The 21469-nt window shown below is 41.8% G+C and overlaps 2 protein-coding genes across 2 annotated transcripts in view; one reads left to right on the top strand and one right to left on the bottom strand.

The window, feature by feature from the left end:
• Positions 1 to 5515, top strand: part of LOC138953122 (dynein axonemal heavy chain 6-like) — a 141426-nt gene extending 135911 nt beyond the window's left edge. Inside the window, exons 81-83 of the mRNA XM_070324913.1 lie at positions 1091 to 1245; positions 3387 to 3533; positions 4057 to 5515. Of these exons, the coding sequence (XP_070181014.1) occupies positions 1091 to 1245; positions 3387 to 3533; positions 4057 to 4299 (545 nt within the window). The 3' untranslated portion in view covers positions 4300 to 5515. The remainder of the gene's footprint in view (positions 1 to 1090; positions 1246 to 3386; positions 3534 to 4056) is intronic.
• An 8812-nt stretch (positions 5516 to 14327) lies between these two features.
• LOC138952856 (uncharacterized) lies at positions 14328 to 20981 on the bottom strand. The gene is made up of 3 exons (XM_070324592.1): positions 20342 to 20981; positions 16405 to 16599; positions 14328 to 15764 (listed from the first exon to the last, which is right to left on the bottom strand). Exons 1-3 carry the CDS (start codon positions 20670 to 20672, stop codon positions 15526 to 15528), a joined length of 765 nt encoding a protein of 254 aa, XP_070180693.1. The 5' UTR covers positions 20673 to 20981; the 3' UTR covers positions 14328 to 15525.
• Between the last annotated feature and the right edge of the window lie 488 nt (positions 20982 to 21469).

Here is a 21469-nt window from a genome sequence, read left to right as displayed (position 1 = left end):
TCTTTGGTCCATATTAAACATTTCCTCAAATACATTTTACAAACCAACACACCCATCATTTATAAAACAATTGCATTAAATATTAAAACATTTCCATACCTGAATTAGGAATAACAGCTTGAAAAGGTCAGAGACTAAAAGTTGGCACGTCTGGAACCAGCTGAGTTCAGAGGGAGAGACCGGTTCCAGCCATGGGAACTCAAAAAGTTGGAAGGTGGTTTCATCATAAATAATATATCTTCATAGTTAAAAATATAATTTCAACATCTAAATATTCCTTAAATGTAACCAATGACTTTCAAATACTTCTAACAATTTTCTCATCACTACTTCTATTTTATAACCTAATAATTGCAATTACCAGAACATGACAAAACGTAGTGTATTTAAGTCAAGGGAAGTAACCAACTGAAATGCATGTCAAAATAATAAGCGCAGTTGTGTCCCTTTTACTTTGGTCACCTCTTAAATGGTAAGACAAATGCCACCACAGACAGTCTGTGTAAAATAAGAAATAATCCTTGTTAGGAATTATTTCACATGTTTACAGTATAGGTAAACTTAATTAACGGTGTGACGGATGCGCATGAGGCATGTTTTAATCATGGATGTGCAAACGCCATGTGGAGTACTCTCATTTTTTTGAAAATACACCAAGTTTGTTTGAGAATACTCAAAGTGCAAAACAGGGGTTCCCAGGTCTGGTTATGTGTGAGGTGCTTTTTGTCTTATCCTAGTTTATGGTTAGATATTTGGTTGCTGTGATATTTCTGATCTGTTGCTTTGTTTCTTAAAAATCCTAGCCCATAATCTTTGAAAACTTGGGTGCTTCAGCACCTAGTACCTCTCCCCTCCCCACTCCCACAGTAACCACCCTCAGCCCCCAAAACACCCCACCCCTCCCCCCCCCCAGGAAACAGAGTTGCTGTGCATTTATTGGTGTCACTGTGAGTATGGAGTATGGCCAGTTGTCTGAAATAGATCTCTGCAGCAAAAACTTCTTCAAAAACTGAAGTGAGGAAAATTGGATTGCAGCACGGTCTTTCATCATGTAGATGGACTCACAGTTTTTCCATGTTCTCTGTCACAGGTTTCCTGACAGCAGTGCTGCAGAATCACGCTCGTAAGGTCGGGATCTCTGTCGACTCGCTGGTCTTTGACTTCCACGTGCTCAAGTACCAGGGAGAGGTGTCGGAGACAGCGCGCAGAAAGGCGTCACTGGTAATCCATGACATGGCGTATGCTGTGAGTGGTCTTTGTTGTTTCTAACACTAATTGGTCTTTTTAGTTTCTGCACTAGCGCCCAAGTTATACAGTATGAAGCTTGAATAAAATTCTTTGACAAATATTTTTTTTCTAATCGTAGAAAAAGGTTATGTTGATGTAATAAAAAGAGAAAAGAAAAAACTGCACTTTGCCGTCAATTTTGTTGTTAAGACAAAAAGTTATTTTGTTGCATTTTCTCCTTTAGCAATTGTACTTTCCTAATAAACTGATGAATTTCATATGTATGTTGATGATATTTTTGTAAAGCTTTTCACAGAGTTTGCTTTGTTGCATTGAATTGAAAACATGCTACAAGTTTGTTCAGCTGAGGACTTAAAGAGAGGGGTGGTGAGAATTGTTGTTTTGGGTTGTTGTTCATGCATGTACACAATTTATTTTTGCACAGCAAAACAATGTACACAACCTTACTGAGTTTCACATTTTCTTAAATTTACACAGTCGCGCATGTTGTTTTTAATATGCACACAAGCAGAAACAATGAAAACGATACAATGGACTGTTGTTGTGAAGTGGCTTGCATTTTTATTGTTGATTTTTTATGTCTGTGAGATTAGGTGACCGTGTTTGTTGATCGCTTGTTGAGGCATGCATGCTTATTCGTTGCACTAAACACGAGATTTGCATACATACGTTTTACTGAGTGTGTTTGTTTGTTAAAACCACTGATGGTGTAAGTCTGTATGTAGATATGTAGGCTACACACACCATATACATAAGACACCATTTGCAACACAAGCAGTCAGAAAATGTTGAAGGTGTTCTGAAAGAGGAAAACTGCATGAAAGATCAGATTGTTTTTTGTTTGGTGGACATTGAATTGTTTCAACTCTCTCTTGTCCAATGAATGCGATACCACGTTATAGTCAATTGTAGGATTTGTGTTAATAGTTTTGAACCTTGTAAGAAAAATTGTAGGATTCATGTGGATAGTTTTAAACCTTGTAAGACAAATTGTAGGATTCATGTGGATAGTTTTGAACCTTGTAAGACAAATTGTAGGATTCATGTGGATAGTTTTAAACCTTGTAAGACAAATTGTAGGATTTGTGTGGATAGTTTTAAACCTTGTAAGACAAATTGTAGGATTCATGTGGATAGTTTTGAACCTTGTAAGACAAATTGTAGGATTCATGTGGATAGTTTTGAACCTTGTAAGACAAATTGTAGGATTCATGTGGATAGTTTTGAACCTTGTAAGACAAATTGTAGGATTCATGTGGATAGTTTTGAACCTTGTAAGACAAATTGTAGGATTCATGTGGATAGTTTTGAACCTTGTAAGACAAATTGTAGGATTCATGTGGATAGTTTTGAACCTTGTAAGACAAATTGTAGGATTCATGTGGATAGTTTTGAACCTTGTAAGACAAATTGTTGGATTCATGTGGATAGTTTTGAACCTTGTAAGACAAATTGTAGGATTCATGTGGATAGTTTTGAACCTTGTAAGACAAATTGTAGGATTCATGTGGATAGTTTTGAACCTTGTAAGACAAAATGTAGGATTCATGTGGATAGTTTTGAACCTTGTAAGAAATATGGAAGTTTCCTTCTTTGAGTGCTTTTTACCTTACAAGTTATAGTAGTGAACAACTTCCATCACCGTTGCTTCTAGTTTTCGGTCAACTTCCCTTGTTTGCGAAAAGTGCAGTAATGTTTTTGATGTGCTGTTATTGCTTTGTGAAGATTAGTCATTGTGAACTATAATGAAAAAGCGAAGGTAGGAAATAATGGCTAAATGACAAAAGGCTCTAAAAGGAAAGAGCGGGAAGGAGAAAATAGAGGAACAGGCTATATCGCTGTCGTCCTGGAATTTTGGCATAACTCGATTCTTGGTGATTTTGAAGTTTTTGTGCTTTGACTAAGTAAATCATTCTCCATAAGAAATATTCTCAAAAATACGATGGACAATACAAATTCTTTTATCTATCTATCCATACCAAGTACAAATATTAACACTATTTCATAAAATAAAAATGATCAGTTTTGGCCTTCGGCTGAAAAGCTGTCTAAAATGAGTTACGCCAAAATTCCGTGACAACGTCGATTTGTGCACTCTGTCTTACTCTGTGATCAACGGTTTTTATCTCGTTTGACAGGGTCTAGCCCCTCCTGAAGATGGGGTTCGAATCTTTGGTCTTCACCTTGATGGGGCCAGCTGGGATCCTGACGCTCATTGTTTAAGGGACTCGCACACTGACCAACGCTTCCACCGCATGCCGGAGATACACTTCAAACCCGTGGAGGTAATTGGAGTATTCATGCCTTTGTGTGTGTGAGTGTGTGTGTGTGTGTGTGCGTGTGTGTGTATGTGTGAGTGTGTGTGTGTGTGTGAGAAAGAGAATGTGTGTGTGTGTGAAATAGAGAGAAAGAGAGTGTGTGTGTGTGTGTGTGTGTGTGTGTGTGTGTGTGTGTGTGTGTGTGTGTGTGTGTGTGTGTGTGTGTGTGAAAGAAATGTACGTTTAGTTTGTTCATGCATGTCACGTCTGTGTACGTCTATTGGTGATGATGTGTTTTGCGGCATATCAGCTGAATTGAAATTTGATTTGACAATGGCTCTTTTATCGTCATTTTACACCAGTGTGGCAAAAAAAATTTTCAATATTTGTGGGCTCATCTTTTACTCGGAATTTGATGTTAACCTTAAATACCATCATGATTATCGCCAAACTTACCTGTGATTTATCAACACATATGTAGCATGAAAGATAGTCTTAGAGTCTTCCGCCATCCAACATCCATCTCATCAAGGTTATCTTTACACAACAGATGCGCCAGAGCTCAACAACTTCGAGTGCGACCAGAAAGGAGCCGTCAGATGCTGGAAAGGAGAAGGCGGCTCCCGCCCACACCTACGAGTGTCCTCTCTATCGTACGTCGGCTCGAGCCGGGATGCTGTCCTCCACCGGCCATTCCACCAACTTTGTCATGTCTGTCAACCTGCCGTCGGAACAGCTGCCAGATTTCTGGATTCTCCGTGGCGTCGCTATGCTCTGTCAGCTGGATGAGTGATGAAGGGAACAGGGAACGGAGTTGCTAGTCACATTATCAATGAGATGATGAAATCGGAAACAAACAGACTGCTATTCTTTCAAAATCAAGAATCAAAAGACGAGAATGTAGTTAACATTCCGTAAACTTTTCATTCTTGTTTTCTGATTAGATGAGGATTTTAATAAGTATTTTTGGATTTGACCAGTGTGTAAGTGTATTTCTTTTGATTGTTATTTCCCAGTTAATGATCTTAATGGGTTTTTATATTATTTATTTTTATTTTTTGTAACTTATGGGAGGCTGAATATACACTTTGAAATGTTTACTTTTGAAGTTTGTTTTTATGCTTTTTTGTTGCTGCGAAACTTATGCAAGGTTGAATATGCACTTTAAAATGTTTACCTTTGAAAATTCCCTCTGTGATACATTTATTGCTATTGAACATTTCAGCATTTTATAATCATCAGCATTGTGTGATTTACAGCATTAGTTGATCAATATTATATGTTTTTTGCTTGTGTATATTTTTGTGATTTTACAATTAAAATGGATTACAGTTTGTGTATTTTTGTATACACAGAATTTATTCCAGCATTAACATTTTTGATTGCTTTTTCTTTCAGTGTGAAAGTTAACTACAATTAAGAAATTAATGGAATAACGAAGTAAAAAGATAATAAAGCACTACACTTCACGCACATGATGAAGCACTACACTTAACCTGCATGCTGTCTGTGATCTTGGTTATTACTGCTGTTTTAATACTTCTGCTATACAGGAATATTGTATGGTGTATTTGAATTGTTTTGAAGAATCCTTGCCAAATAAAGGGCAACAGCTGCTGCGGTAATACACCTTCAAGATACATGTATTACATTTTAGATTTTGTTATGATAAGTATTGTGATCAACATTTTTTTTTCATTAACTTTACATTTATGCAAGTGTTTGATATCAAATGCAATGTATGTAATATGATGTCATGTTGATCATGTGTGATATATTTGTGATGTCAGTTATTTATCAATCTTTATATTCATTTGTATACTGTGTATTTTGATTGAATATTGTTTCTAAAGCATATCCGTTCAGCATTGCTTCTGCAGCAAATTTTGTCCAGTATTGCATCTTTATCTTCATTTGTATACTGTGTATTTTGATTAAATTACATATTCTTACTCCGAATCACATATAGCATTGACACAGTCTGAGATGCTAAGGTCTGAAAAGGCTACCCGTCTAACATTTTTAAAGGGAAGCAACCCTATCACCAAAAGAGCTAAAAATAGCCATGGTAACGAGCACAAACTCTGGGAGTTACCTCCCATTGGTGTGTATTACGCCACCCCCTCTATCACCACGTGTCCAAGATCATACGACTTTTTCAGCGTTGAGGAGCAGGTTGTTTATTTTTGGCGCTCTCGTGGCTGTGTGGTTTGGTATTTGTTTGACACCCACCGGCCACTTGCCCGTCTTACTTGCATGCCTTCTGCTTTGTTAGTTGGTGAGCTCTTTTCTTTTTGGGTCAATATTTTGACAGGAATTTTGTTGTAGTTGGTGATTTTTCGTCCGTTTTTGGACTTGTAAATTTTTCAGTAACTTATTGTTTGGCTGCCATTTTTGTTGGTCAGCATGGCTGACAGTGATAAATGTGGCAAGGCCGTTGTAATGGTGAGGTAAACCTAATATTACCTTCTTACTTGCCTTCTGCTTAGTTAGTTGGTAAGCTCTTTCCTTTTTGGTCATTAGTTTGACAGGAATGTTGTTGTAGTTGCTGATTTTTCGTCCGTTTTTGGACTTGTAAATTTTTCAGTAACTTACGTTTTGGCCGCCATTTTTCGTTGGTCAGCATAGCTGACAAGTATTTAATGTGGCTAGGCCTATGTAATGGTGAGGTAAACTTAATGTTAGCTTCTTACATACCTTCTACTTTGTTAGTTGGTAAGCTCTTTCCTTTTTGGTCATTAATTTGACAGGAATTTCGTTGTAGTTGCTGAATTTTTGTCCGTTTTGGACTTAAAAATTTCCAGTAACTTTTTGTCTGGCCCCCTTTTTTGTTGGCCAGCATGGCTGACATTGATCAAGACTTAGGTCATGTATCTACCAGACCGTTTGTAATTGGTGTTGTTTCGGACTACGCATGTAATACCGTTATGTCCGTTACTTATTCTGCCCCATACGAACACTTGTTTGGGGGGCAGTTAAGCATGTTTTTGTCTTCTTTTTCTTCTTGCTTTCCCTCTTTTAGGCATCGGAGCATGGCGCTCTGGTGTCTATACTGCTTAGCTCTTTTTTCCAGAGTTCCGCAGTTTGGGAGAGAAGAATTGCAGCGTTCCACACCGCCTTTTGGTGGTTGACTCTGCTAGTTTCACTACCTAGTGATAGAGGAGATGCAGCGCTGTGGGAGACGCTCGTTCCTTGGGGTCTGTGACGATTCCAGGGATCAGCTTCCTGCCTTTCGTCGTCTACTGCCGTGGTCGGCATGGACGGTAAGTTCCGTCGCGATATAACCTTCATGGTTGAAAACGACGTTAAACACCAAATAAAGAAAGAAAGACGGTAAGTTGAACTGGTCCAACAGCCCTCGTGAGGCGACCGGACACTCCCTTTTGGAGTGGCTCTATCCCATCTCCCCCCCTTTCCCCGTCGCGATATAACCTTCGTGGTTGAAAACGATGTTAAACACCAAATAAAGAAAGAAAGAAAGAAAGAACTCCCTTTTGGGAGACAGTTCTCTGGGGCATTTTCACAACTTGCATTTCCTGTTCTGTTACACTCGCCGCCCAGCGATTATGCGGGTGTTTCAGAGCAAAGGCGGTAGCCGTTTCGGCACTGCGCTTCTGGTTTTACCGGAAGCATAGGTCCTCTCCCACCCCCCGCGGGTTAGGGGGAGTCCCATATTGGTTGGGACTAGAAAGAATTTACCCGATGCTACCCAGCATGTCGTAAGAGGCGACTAACGGTTCTGTTTCTTCTCTTCTTTTGTCTTATTTCTGCCTTACCAGTCCTTTCACCTATATTTCCTTCCAAGAAAACTCTCCCTACTATTCCCTGCAGTTTTCCAATTCTTTTCTTGTTGTCTTATTTCTACCTGACTGGATCCATCACCTTTATTTCACTTACCAAACGTCTTCTTTTCCACATCCTTATTTCTCTGCACCCCGCATGTCGTATGAGGCGACTAACGGATTCTGTTTCTCCTTTAACCCTTGTTAAGTGGTTCTTGTATAGAATATAGTCAATGTTTGTAAAGATTTTAGTCAAGCAGTATGTAAGAAATGTTTAGTCCTTTGTACTGGAAACTTGCATTCTCCCAGTAAGGTCATATATTGTACTACGTTGCAAGCCCCTGGAGCAATTTTTTGATTAGTGCTTTTGTGAACAAGAAACACTTAACAAGTGGCTCTATCCCATCTCTCCCCTATCCCATCTCCCCCTTTCCCTCGTCGCGATATAACCTTCGTGGTTGAAAACGACGTTAAACACCAAATAAAGAAAGAAAGAAAGAAAGGTCCTCTCCCACACTAGCACCGTCGCGGTCTAGTCGGAGTTGATCGAGTGGACTGGCCTACGGGCGCTCGGGCTTCCGGCCCCAGTCCACTTCTGTTCTGACCTCACCTTTGCCTCGTCGCGGGCATCGGTGTTTTCAGAGCAAGGGCGGCAGCCGTTTTAGGCTACTGCGCTTCCGGTTCCATAGGTCCTCCACCGCTTCCGTCAGAGGATCGTGGTGGAGTTGACCGAAGACTGGCCTACGGGTGTTCTGGCTTCCGGCCTCAGTCTACGCAGCCTTCGTTGCCTCATTGGGCGGCTTCGTCGGTTGCATTTCCGGCTTCGCCCGGATACACTGTTCCTCTTCCTGGCAATTCCGTACGGATGTCGGTGAGTGAGGAACAGCGGCCGGCCTTCGGGCATTCAGGTTCACCTCGGCCGGGGCAGTCATCATTTCACCCTTCGGGTGGGGTGGCTTCCGTCCATTCAGTTCCGGTGGCTTCGGACGTTCACTCGGCTTTTCCTTACCCTCACACCAGTCAGGGTATGAGTCAAGATGATGTCCTGGTACGCGGGTTTCCGGTTATCCCGTGCATCGTTTTCCGCCACTGGTGACTGTGACTTCGGTCCTTGTCCTTCGCTCGACCACTCTGACGTTCAGTCTGTGGCTAGCGAACAGACATATTCGTGATTTCCGTCAAAGCTCAGGTTCCTCTTGAAGCTGCGGCGGAAGTTTCTTCCCGTTATTTTCCGGAAGGTGCATCAGCTGTTTCGGCTTCCGCTTTGGTTGCCCCTTCGGCGATGTCGGACTTCCGTTCCGCGAAGGAGGAGGATTCCTGCTTCCGGTTCGAAGAGTCTCCTTCTGTGGCATACCACCTTTCGCAGGTTTTGGCGAAGCCATCTCATGCCGGAAGTGGTATTCCTTCTGTCTCTGTTCCTCTTCTTGTTCCTCAAGGCAAGTTCCGGAACAGGCTCAGCCTTGGCTAGCTACGGCTACATAGGCTTCTACTTTTGTTCCTTCTGTGCATTGGAAGTTCAACTTGCTTTACTCTAGTCGGAACTTGCTTTCGTCCTTTGCTCTTCTGCGGTCACCTTTACTGGTGACGCAGGAATTGCTTCCTCTGCTGGTAAAACAGATTATGAGGGACTCGGTTGTGCAGTACCAGAACACACCCTTGTCTCTTCAGAGGAGATAGGACGTCAGTTTTTGGAACTTGCATCCTTTCGGACACGATCATCAGAACTCTTTTGGTCTATGACCGATTATCTCGATTTATTCACACTCAGTGTAGATCAGGATGCTGATGACGTCTTCACTCTTCTTTGCTAGGGTGAATGAAGAGCAGATGTGACTATCCTCCCTTCACTATGCTCATGCAGTTTGGTGTCGGAGGGATTTGTTCTTCTCACACTCGCAGTTCACGGATCAGGTACGAGAGACACCTTGAGAGCATCTCCGGTGGTAGAGGGATCTCTTTTTGGTCATTTGGCGCTTGACGCTAGACAAAAGGAGATCCAGTCGAACAGACGACATCAGTTCTCCGACTTCTCTCTACAAGGGTTGAAACAGAGCAAGCCTACTCAACAGAAGCAGGCCCAGTCCTCTGCTCAACCCAAACCGGCAGTCTAAGGGCAAGCTCATCCTTGTTTTCGTGGTTCGAGAAAAGAACTGCTTCGGGAAGGGGGAGGGGCTTCTCTAACGGCAAGCCCCACCTCCAATGAAGTGCTCCCGATCTCACCCCCCTTCCGCCCTTCACTTTAGTGATGGCGGGAGGTCCCCTCCTGGGCACTTTCGCATTGGATGGTCTCTGTTCACAGCCAATGGATTGTGGGACTGTGAGGTCGGGCGACTTCAATCGATCTGATGGGTGCATATTTTCATTCTTATGCATCAGTCTGATTTTAACACAGCGAACTAGGTCCACCAGCTCGAGCACCCGCTGAGGTCTCTTCTGGTCGGATCTAGGGCTGGCCTTAGGGTATACTGGCTTCCGGCCTCAGTCAGTGTAACAGTCGTTTCAGCCACGGGCTGCTGCTTCTGTCGCACTTCCGGCTAGCCGGAGAGGTTGTTTCTCTTACCGACATCATAGTTACGTCAGGGTTTCTTAGAAACAACGACTGACCTATGTGGTCCTTGTTTGTCTTTCGCCGAGTCTGACTCTGTCTTTCTCTAGCGATCAGACTTGTTCTGGTATTTCGTCCAAACTTAAGGTGCGCTTGAGTTGGCCTCGGAGGTAACATACAGATTTTCTGAGGGGGCATTGTCTTTGGCAATGTAGGTTTGAGGAGTCATCCTTTGTGGCTTACCACCTCTCTAAGTTTTGGCTAGTCCTCTCCTTCTGGCAGAGGGCTAGTTAATGTTCCGGTTTCTTTGCTGTGGGCTCATAGCCCAGCATCGTTTTTGGCAGCTGAAACTTTCGTTTACCTGCGTACGGTGGGTACTTCGGAACAATGGCTGTTCTACGGGCATCACGGCTCTCAGCCTTGGCCTGTGCAATTGTCTCCTGCATTTCGCTGTGTGACTATGGCATTTCCGGTTCTTGTGACTTCGGATTTCTAATCTTTCTTTCTTCACCCTCATCCTGAGCATGAGGTGAGTCAGAACGACTTCCGTTAGGTCGGGTTTCCTTTTACAGTCACCCTTCTACCACAGGCAACTATGACTACGGCGTTTGCCCGTTGATCTCCGCGTCTGGCCCTCAGTCTTTCAGAGGTAGACAGACGCGTTCTGGTTTTTCGCCCAAACTCAGGAAGGCTCTTGATTTTGCCACGAAGGTAAACTTCCATTTTTTTTCCTGAGAACACTTTGTCTCGGGAGGCTTATGACTGGTCGGCTTCACGTTTTTCCGTGTATGCTTACCAGTCTTGTTTTCTGTTTTGGGTTCTTGATTCACATTCAATTACCTACAAGCAGACTGAACTGCGGACACTATGGCTTTCAGCCATTTTGTTCATGGTCACCGGTCACACCAGGCTTCGACCGCTGTGACTTCCGCACTTTCGGTTGCTTACGCACAATTGAAAGTAGCTGCTTCCTCGTACTATCTCTCTCTGCTTTTGCATGGACGGGTACAGGATAACTGGTGACCATCTCTTTTGAGGGCAGCAAGACTGCTGGTTACGGCACCCTTCTCAAGCATGCTTTATGGGTGACGATGTCAAAGATCGCGGTCAGGTTTTTTCTTTGACGTTTTTTCTGTCACTACCCAGGAGTACTATGATTCTTACCTTGGTTAGATTGGACTCTAACGCAGAGAAGCAGTACAGCGTGCCTTGGAGGGTGAGCGTTTATATAGTGCTATATGTCTTATGCAAAAACAATGTCCTGTTTGTATTATTGTTATGTACCACGCCTGAATTTCTCTATGAGATAATAAAGTATTCTTATTCTTATTATGGGGGCGAGGACGCCCCCATTCTATACGGATAGTTTCGAGGTTGACCATGGGCAGCGCCATTTTGTTGTGAAATACGTCATCAGTTTGTGTACACAGGAAGTTGTGACATCCGTCACCCTATGGGAGGGGTGACGTCAAAATTGTTCATCTGTAGAAAGTTGTGAAATCCGTCACCCTATGGGAGGGGTGACGTCAAAATTGGTCATCACAGAGTTTGTGTAACACAGGAAGTTGTGAAATACGTCACCCTATGGGAGGGGTGACGTCAAAATTGTTCAACAAAAACATGATATGTCGCTTTGTGCAGGGTCAACTGCAACAAACTCAAACCGAGCCATTCATACCTAGCTGTATTTGAGTGACTTATATACCCGACATTTTTATTTCTTATTTTTAGCACAGGTGTAGGAAAAATCATGAACCAAAATGTTATTTATTTTCTAATTTAACATTTTTTTTACAAATATGACCATGGTCTTTTAAACATACAGTGACATTAAACATTGTTATGTTAAAAAAAAGAAAAAAGAAAAAAAGCTTTTGTGCACAAATCAGAAAATACATTGTACATTTTACCTACAGGCCAAACCGTGAGTGTCTGTGGCAAAGCCCGACCCAGGAAATTGCACTGATCTAAATTGTCAAGAACAGGCGCTTGCATTTGGATGTGTCCAATGATAGTAGGTTTGGTTGTGATCAATCAGAATAATGTAGGAATAAAAATGTATGACAGTTTAGTATGATGACATGTAATTCACATATGCTGAAATATGATATTATACATCATGTAATATTATTATGGCTGTTGCCATGACCATGAAACCCAACAAAGGTTTAATGTAATGTAATTCAAAATACCAAAACCGAGCACCTATTAATCTCGTCTTTGCGCGTGAAGATTGAGGCCGTCTGCCAGTAGCGGTTAGGTCATACAGTGGAACCCCTCTCTAGCGACCTTTAAAATGTTGACAAAAATCGGTCCTTGTGGAGGGGGGTCCTTACAGAGGGAGGGGGGCGGAGTCAGGGGGCCACAAAGAAAGTCAGATTTAAAAAAAAAAGAAAACAGAGAAGTTTGAGTTGCTGACGACCGTTCCCTCTGAAAGCAAACTGCTTCGATTTCATGTTTGTCCTTGGTGTCCACCAGTTCTGGTGCATGTACTACCCTGGCCAAGTTTCCTCTCAAGACATCAAAGAGACCGCCCCAGTATACTCTACAGCCTCTGGGCGAACCACCTCTCATAGCTAAAACTGGGTCAATGACCCCTGGGAAGAAGGTCAGTGTCTATAAAATTTTACTCCTAGGCCTGCGGCCAGGGGGGGGGGGGGGGGGGAGTATACCGGTACCATTTGAGAATCAGACCAAATGAGAATTGAACCATTTGAGAACATCCTTTTTTTTCAATCACTACATCGAAGGCCTGCGGCCCGGGGTTCACATGGGTTGGTTTGTTTGTTTGTTTCAAACCCACACCCATATACACACATTTCCCATTTAAACCATTTGTCGGCCCCCTGTCGATATTTATCGACTAAGTTCCTTGTTCTTATTCTTTCTTCACGTTCTTGGAACTTTAGGAACGCTTATGCTCTTTATTGAGTTGTTCCCATCGAGTTGGACTCTGGTACCTTGTACTCAGGTGTCTCTCTCTCTCTTTGGTTTGGAGATCGGTCACTCTTCTCTTGAGCTGACCTCTATCTCACAGGCCTTGTCGGGCATTGGCATTTCCTTTCAATAGAAAGGGGGTGGGGGGGGGGGCAGATTGTCTTTCCCCTCTACTCGGCTCGGGTTCATTTAATCCAGGGCTTGGGGTCTCTTCCTGTGCCGTTTTACGGTCGGGGGGATTGGACGAAGTGCTGGGCACAGCTTACTGGCTCTCTGAAGTTGTCTTTAGCAAGTTTTGCCTGAGAGACATCTCGGCTGTCAATCAGGACGATTCTCGGTCCCTTCCTGACTTGTTGGCAGCGGGCCAGTTCCTGACAAGGGTGTTAGAGTGAGTTATGTTTTTCTTTCCCACCGGGCCCTTCCTGACTTGTTGGCAGCAGGCCAGTTTCTGGCAAGGTTTTTTAGAGTGAGTTAGATTTTTTTCTTTCCCACCGCCTTGTTGAAGCTATCTGCTATATGTGATTCGGAGTAAGAATATGTAATTTAATCGAAAATTTTAAAAGTAAATTTTCATTTGATTAATATACTTACCCGAATCACATAGTTTATGCCCTCCCACCTACCCCGCTTATGGTTTTTTAGTTTCTTTAAAGCCGTATGATCTTGGACACGTGGTGATAGAGGTGGTGACGTAGTACACACCAATGGGAGGTAACTCCCAGAGTATGTGCTCATTACCATGGCTATTTTTAGCTCTTTTGGTGATGGGGTTGCTTCCCTTTAAAAATGTTAGACGGGTAGCCTTTTCAGACCTTAGCATCTCAGACTGTGTCAATGCTAAATGTGATTTGGGTAAGTATATTAATCAAATGAAAATATACTTTTAACATTTTCGATTTAAGATTGCTTCTGAAGCGTATCCGTCCAGCATTGCTTTGACGTTTATTTTGTTATGTTTGAAAATATTTATGTTTATGTATATATTTTTTGTTTGCATAATTTTTTGGCTATGAAATTGATCAGCATTAAAAATGGGAACTGCTGATTTTGTCATTTATATATTGCCCTTTTTGGTGATGAAATAAATGCTCTGAGTGAACCCCAAACAAGAGTTTTGTATTTCTTCTGTTGCCGTTAGTTGATTTCCTTATACTCGACAGCAGAAAGGCGGACACCTGCATGGTGAGGTGACTATAGGCCCATCCCTTTGCCCTATTAAATATAGTGGAAGCGGGGCCTTTTTAAGACCGTCCAATTTAAGACTCCCTCCCTTTTTAAGTTCCACTTTTCTCAGAATTTTTGTTCATAACCTGAAAATGTACCCCCATTTTTAAGACTGCATCTTTTTTAAGGCGTAATTTTCTCAGATTTGTGGAGGTCTTCAAAGGTAGGTTCCACTGTATGGATATCATCATATGTTTGCTGTGTTGGATAGAAGTACATGCAACATGAGTACATCCAACAATAATATACATGTACAACATATAATATACAACACTGGTACCTGTGACGAAACAACATTTACAGCTTGAACTATAAACAGGTGAACTTGTAGTGTCTATTTTTTTATTATTCCCTTTCACAAACGTAAGAACATCGTTTGAAGGAAGGACAAATTAAGTACAAAAAGGTGAATCGACGGCTTTTTTTAATTTTTACCTAAATGTATTCCGGTAGACTGGGAATCAAGGCGATGGAGAGGCTCTGTGTGTGTGTGTGTGTGTGTGTGTAGCAATTCCCAGAAAACTACACCACAGATCATCAAAAAACCTGATTACAAGGTATGCCTAGGCGTTTTTTTAAAAATTTTTAAGATGTCCTCTCAAATAAGATTTTAGACTTTTTATAGATCAAGATTTTTTTTAACAAGATTTGAAGTCAACAAGTGTGGAAAGATGAGGTATTTTTTTGTTAGAACCTTCTTCACCCTACCGTGATAGACCGAAATGTAAACTGAGAAAGGGATCAAAATGATATCGTTCCCGAATAGCCTATAGACTGGAGGGACATGAACAACAAACAACCAACCAATCATTGTTTGGATAAACGTCATATCCAGCTTTTAAAAAAGTTGAGGCGGCACTGTAGCCGCCTCATTTTCTCAATCAATTTGATTCAAATTTTGTTCAAACATTCTTTGACCCGGTGTGAACTCGTAGATTGCATCTCATATTCAAAGCTTAAAAAAAGTGTAATTAGTGTGGTGTGTTTAAAAAAAAAAATTCGCACAAATCAAAAGTAAGAGGTTACATCATCGCTTGTGCTGTACATATTTCAAGATAGGGCTGTCAAACAGCATGTATGGTATTGCTTGAAAATTATTCAATTTTATCATTATCATATGCAATTATTCAAAGAATTATCAGCAGTTGACGAAAGAAACAGCAACATCTAATGCTTTTCCACACTCTGCATTTAGCTGGTATATTATAACAGCTATTTCATGAAATCCCACCATGAGATTTTGGTATGACTGCACAGGTGTAGAACTAAAAACAAATCTCTTGGAAAGCAGTTGTTTGTACCGGAGCCCAAATTTCACCTCATATGATTACATTAATGGGGCTTGGATCCACTGGAAGATATCGTTCTAAACAAGCTCACAGATAAGATGGGGTGGATTGATCTCATGATCACACGGGGCTTGGAACCTGCGCTGGAAGGTGCCGGTGCTGTTCTAAACTTGCTCACAGATGAGAGGGAGTGAAAAAATATCTTGATCACACGGGGTTTGGACCCACTGAAAGGTGCCGTTCTAAACAAGCTCACAGATGAGGGGGAGTGGATAGACCGTATGATCACACGGCATTTGCACCCACTGGAAGGTGTCGTTCTGGACAAAGGTGAGGACGCAGTTGGCGACGTAGTGCTGGTCAATGAAGTACTCGGTGGTGGCCACGCGCTGACCGGTGCGGGTCCACTTGAAGCCAGCGGGGTAGGTGCACTTGGTGCTTCCGCTGTCCGGCAGGCACTCCACTCCGATTAAATACGGCGCTGGAAATAAAGGGTTTAATGTGACTCGTTGAAAAGTGCGTTTGGACCGTCGCTTACCAAAACCTAGTGAATCCCAGAGGCACTCTACACCGATGAAAAACGGCTGGTAAGGGTGTAATGGGACTCGTTTGAGAGAACTGAACGAGCGATTACAAAAGGCATACACTTTTAACAATGTTATTATTGTGTTATCGCCAGTTTTAGTCTCTCCCGTGAAAATAATTCAACTCACCATCTCATATCTGGCCAAGTCTTATTTTTACAGGATACGACGTGACCATCCCTCCGGCTTGGACATATACTTATTTCATGTGTCCAGATGGAGGGATGACCCCATACAAAAGCCTGGGCCGATCCAAGAAAGCTTGACTATTTTCTTGGGAAGAACTGTGCCTTTTTTTAACACACGCACGCACAAACGCACACACGCACACACACACACACACACGCACGCACGCACGCACGCACGCACACACACACACACACGCACACACACACACACACACACACACGCACGCACGCACGCACCCGCACGCACACACACACGCACACACACACACACACACACACACACACACACACACACACACACACACACTATGCTACTAACTTTAAGTGTTGGAATAGAAAAGCGACTTACTGTCGATCTGGAACACCCCTCCGTGCAGCAGGGCGTTGACCTTGCGTTCAGTGTCCAGAGTGATGAGGTGTGTGCCCTGCGCTGGACACACCGGACGGCCCTGGTCAAAGGTGGTCACCTTGAGCGTCGTGATTCGGTAGCACATGCCTGTTGGGGCGTGGTGGGTGAACCCCTCGGATACCGGGCAGCGAGGTCCTATCATGTGAACAAAGAACTATCATCAGCGGCAACCGCATCGTCGTCGTCGTCGTCATCATCATCATCAGCATTATCACCATCATCATTAGCAGCAGCAGCAGTATCGTCAGCATCATCATCATCATCATCATCATCATCATCATTATCATCGTCGTCGTCGTCGTCGTTGTCGTCTTCATCGTCGTTATTGTCATATTGCTGATATTGCTGATATGGTAGACAAATTGCGCTGTCACGTAAAAAAAAAAACAAGTCGCGTAAGGCGAAAATACAATATTTAGTCAAGTAGCTGTCGAACTCACAGAATGAAACTGAACGCAATGCCATTTTTCAGCAAGACCGTATACTCGTAGCATCGTCAGTCCACCGCTCATGGCAAAGGCAGTGAAATTGACAAGAAGAGCGGGGTAGTAGTTGCGCTAAGAAGGATAGCACGCTTTTCTGTACCTCTCTTTGTTTTAACTTTCTGAGCGTGTTTTTAATCCAAACATATCATATCTATATGTTTTTGGAATCAGGAACCGACAAGGAATAAGATGAAAGTGTTTTTAAATTGATTTGGACAATTTAATTTTGATAATAATTTTTATATATTTAATTTTCAGAGCTTGTTTTTAATCCGAATATAACATATTTATATGTTTTTGGAATCAGCAAATGATGGAGAATAAGATAAACGTAAATTTGGATCGTTTTATAAATTTTTATTTTTTTTTACAATTTTCAGATTTTTAATGACCAAAGTCATTAATAATTTTTAAGCCACCAAGCTGAAATGCAATACCGAAGTCCGGGCTTCGTCGAAGATTACTTGACCAAAATTTCAACCAATTCGGTTGAAAAATGAGGGCGTGACAGTGCCGCCTCAACTTTCACGAAAAGCCGGATATGACGTCATCAAAGACATTTATCAAAAAAATGAAAAAAACGTTCGGGGATTTCATACCCAGGAACTCTCATGTCAAATTTCATAAAGATCGGTCCAGTAGTTTAGTCTGAATCGCTCTACACACACACAGAGACACACACACACGCACACACACACGCACGCACATACACCACGACCCTCGTTTCGATTCCCCCTCGATGTTAAAATATTTAGTCAAAACTTGACTAAATATAAAAAGGAAAAAAAAAGTGGAAAACTTAAAAGCTGTGATCTGGGCGTGGGGAGGAGGTGGGGGGGGGTACTGTGATCTGGGCGTGGGGAGGAGGGGGGGGAGGTACATGTTGGTAGGTACTGTCATTGTGAAAAGAATCAAGAGAACGTTAGTGCTGTTCACTGTCCGACTGTGTGTTTCAAAGGCAAAGCAGCACACTAGTAATAAAACAACAGGAACGAGAAACCGCGGCCAAACTGAGTATTTTTCAATGTTGGTATACGAGTCTTACGACAGCCTATGACCTAAATGATTTTGTCAAAAACAACTGGTTTTGTGAGTACACGCAGTGGCGAATACTGGTCCATGTACAGTAGCATCGTGGAGTCTCGTTGTTGCTGAAAGTCGTTTTGTGCAGGACAAGAAGGGTCTAATCATTATCCATGTTCAAAAATGATATTCTTCCTCCTTTTGGAAGAACTCCTCCTGTGTATCTCCTCCTGGTACTCAGTTTTGCATGAAACGTTGGACAACTTTGATTGATATGAAGCAGTAAACAGCACCATGGTTATGATTGAACAATTGGTTGTCTTCTCATCATTGAGGGATCAAACAAAATCTATGCAAATCTTGACATTGTTTTCTAATTTTGAAACATGTAAACCTTTTTTTTTCTTATCTGTAAACATTTTCCATTGTCAACTCTATTTGCGAAAACAATACACACGCACACACCGATCGAACATGGTGGGTAACAATACAGGGGAGGGGGGGGGGGGGTTAAGAAAAATTCTGTTTCACAATGTTACCATAGCATGTTGCTATTTCTGTGCCAGCGCGACATTAAATGCATGGCAACTGCAATTATGGGGGATACTATGTAAACATCTCTTTCTACACGTGTCGGGGGAAGCCATTTAAGAAGAGGGAAACGGGGACTTATCATTTTGATTATTAGGGCATTAAGTACAAATCCGCATGACACAGACAATCACAAGCGTGATCCTGCAAGACATGAACAAGAATAGGCTAGGAATTGTTGTTTGGGGCTCTAACAGAAGACAGCCCATTGAATCTGCTGATGTGACAACGACAAGGAAATTAAGTCTACAATAACCATTCAATTATGACAATTAAAGAACACATAGGCTGTGCCGTCACTTGCGTTCTCTGAAGCTTTTTTTTACAGAAGATATCGAGGACCTGTTCATATGATAGAGATAAAATCATTCTAACAACCAGTAAATCAATATTGTAATAATCACAACAGAAGAAATTAAGAACAGGAACGGGTAGACATCAGTTTAAGATAGCGTTCAGACCAAAGAAGTTGGAACGTAAAACGAAAATGTATAACATGCAAACTTCATCATTTCTGTTCTCAACGTCACTCTTTAACTCATTGCATGTATCAGCTTTCTCTTATTTTGTCACTATCTACGCAAAGCCTTACTGAGCTAAGTTCATTTTCTGTCCGTTATCTCATTACAATGTATCTGTCCGTACACCACAAAGACTTCTATGTCGACGTAGGCCCTACTAGGGAATGCTTCGTTTTATCTATGATTAGACGGCCCAATATCTAGCCTTTCTTGCTTTTTACATTTAGTCAAGTTTTGACTAAATGATTTAACGTAGAGGGGGGAATCGAGACGAGGGTCGTGGTGTATGTGTATGTGTGTGTGTGTGTGTGTAGAGCGATTCAGAGTAAACTACTGGACCGATCTTTATGACATTTTTCATGAGAGTTCCTGGGTATGATATCCCCAGACAATTTTTTTCATTTTTTTGATAAATGTCTTTGATGACGCCATATTCGGCATTTTGTAAAAGATGAGACGGCACTGTCACACCCTCATTTTTCAATCAAATTGATTGAAATTTTGGCCAAGCAATCTTCGACAAAGGCCGGACTTTGGTATTGTATTTCAGCTTGGAGGCGTAAAAATTAATTAATGACTTTGGTCATTAAAAATCTGAAAATTGTAATTAAAATTATTTTTTTATAAAACGATTCAAAATTACGTTTATCGTATTCTTCATTATTTTCTGATTCCAAAAACATATAAATATGTTATATTCGGATTAAAAACAAGCTCTGAAAATTAAAAATATAAAACTTATGATTAAAATAAAATTTCCGAAATCGATTTGAAAACAATTTCATCTTATTCCTTGTCGGTTCCCGATTCCAAAAACATATAGATATGATATGTTTGGATTAAAAGCACGTTCAGAGAGTTAAAAAGAATAGAGATATAGAAAAGCGTGCTATCCTCCTCAGCGCAACCGCTACCGCGCTTTTCTGGATTGTTAATTTCACTGCCTTTGCTACGAGCGGTGGACAGACGATGCTACGAGTGTACGGTCTTGCGGAAAAAAATGCAATGCGTTCAGTTTCATTCTGTGAGTTCGACTGAGCTTGACTAAATGTTGTATTTTCGCCTTACGCGACTTGTTGATTTTGAAATGGTTAGCGAACTATCTGTTTTACATTTATGCGAAAACTTGCTTCTTTTTTTTTTTTACAACGCCTAACTGAGCTAGGTTCATTTATGTCCATTATTTTATTATTATTTATTTGCTTGTATGTTTGTTTGGCCTTTATCGTCATCTTGATCAACCATGAAGCAACTTACCCACAAATGAATAACTTCGTGCTCCGGTCGCTGACATTTTGGGACTGCTTGGTGTCATCATCGTCGTGTAACCCCGACATGACGTCACAGCAGCAGTTCTGTGGTAAGTGAATGACGCGCAATCCGCGATGGCCACACAGCGCAGCGCACATTGAAGACCTGATCTGGTAGTGACGTCAAACAAAACGTCATCAGCGAAGATGAAGTCATCAACAGCGCTGATTTTACTCAAGGAGGACAGTGTCACCTGGCATTCACCTTTGTGTAGCAGTATTGCCAGCAGAAAGGAGATCATTCTTCCTGCCACGTCCATAGCTGTTGTTAGCTTCATTGTCGATGTTTGTCCAAGCAGTTAAAAATGAGGCTTCAGAAATCCTGATAATGACACTGTATAATATTGTTCAAAAATAAAAATGTCTCCAAGATGATTCCAAAACAATGAGTTCCGTGTAAGCAAGTGAAATGTCACGGCAGCATGCTAGTTGAACCTGACGAGAAACACAGCGCCCACATCCAGCCCTAAACACAAGGAATGTTCAAGTCCCCACACCAAAGGATTCTGTCAGAATGCGAATATATTTATCGTTAAAGATACATTCCTTCTTGTGCAAGCGATCTCGTGGACCACCTCAGATCTGCTGTCGATTTTAATGAGCTTCCGCCTTGTATTTATCTGGACACTACCCCCACCCCTAAAAAAAATTTTTTTTAAAAGCCTGGCTGCGTCCTGCGGAGGTTAGGATTTTTTCTTGAATTATTTTTGCACATTGACATTGGTGTCACTTCCAAAATAAATTCAGCAAAAAATGGCCACTCTGCAAAGAGTGCAGTCAGACTGTTGGTTTTTGGACTATGTCCAAAGGGAAGACGCTCTTATACTAAGTAAACGTCTTGGCAGATCTGAGACCGTGTACATGATTGCTTTCACAAGACGGATATGGCACCGTTAAACGTCGTTTGAAGATCAGGCACATGTCAGAAGTGGTCATCGCAGGTTGTGACGACAGGACCGTTCATGAAATTCACCACCGTGAAGCTAGTCTAAACAATATAACGCGCACTTGATTTGGCTCTTTTTCGCTTTCTCTTCTATTTTGCATTCTCCCTTTTCCTAAGTCTTTGTACACA

Source organism: Littorina saxatilis, linkage group LG17 (assembly GCF_037325665.1).
Source record: "Littorina saxatilis isolate snail1 linkage group LG17, US_GU_Lsax_2.0, whole genome shotgun sequence".
Taxonomy (NCBI): Eukaryota; Metazoa; Mollusca; class Gastropoda; order Littorinimorpha; family Littorinidae; genus Littorina; species Littorina saxatilis.
This window is presented reverse-complemented; position numbering and strand designations above follow the sequence as displayed.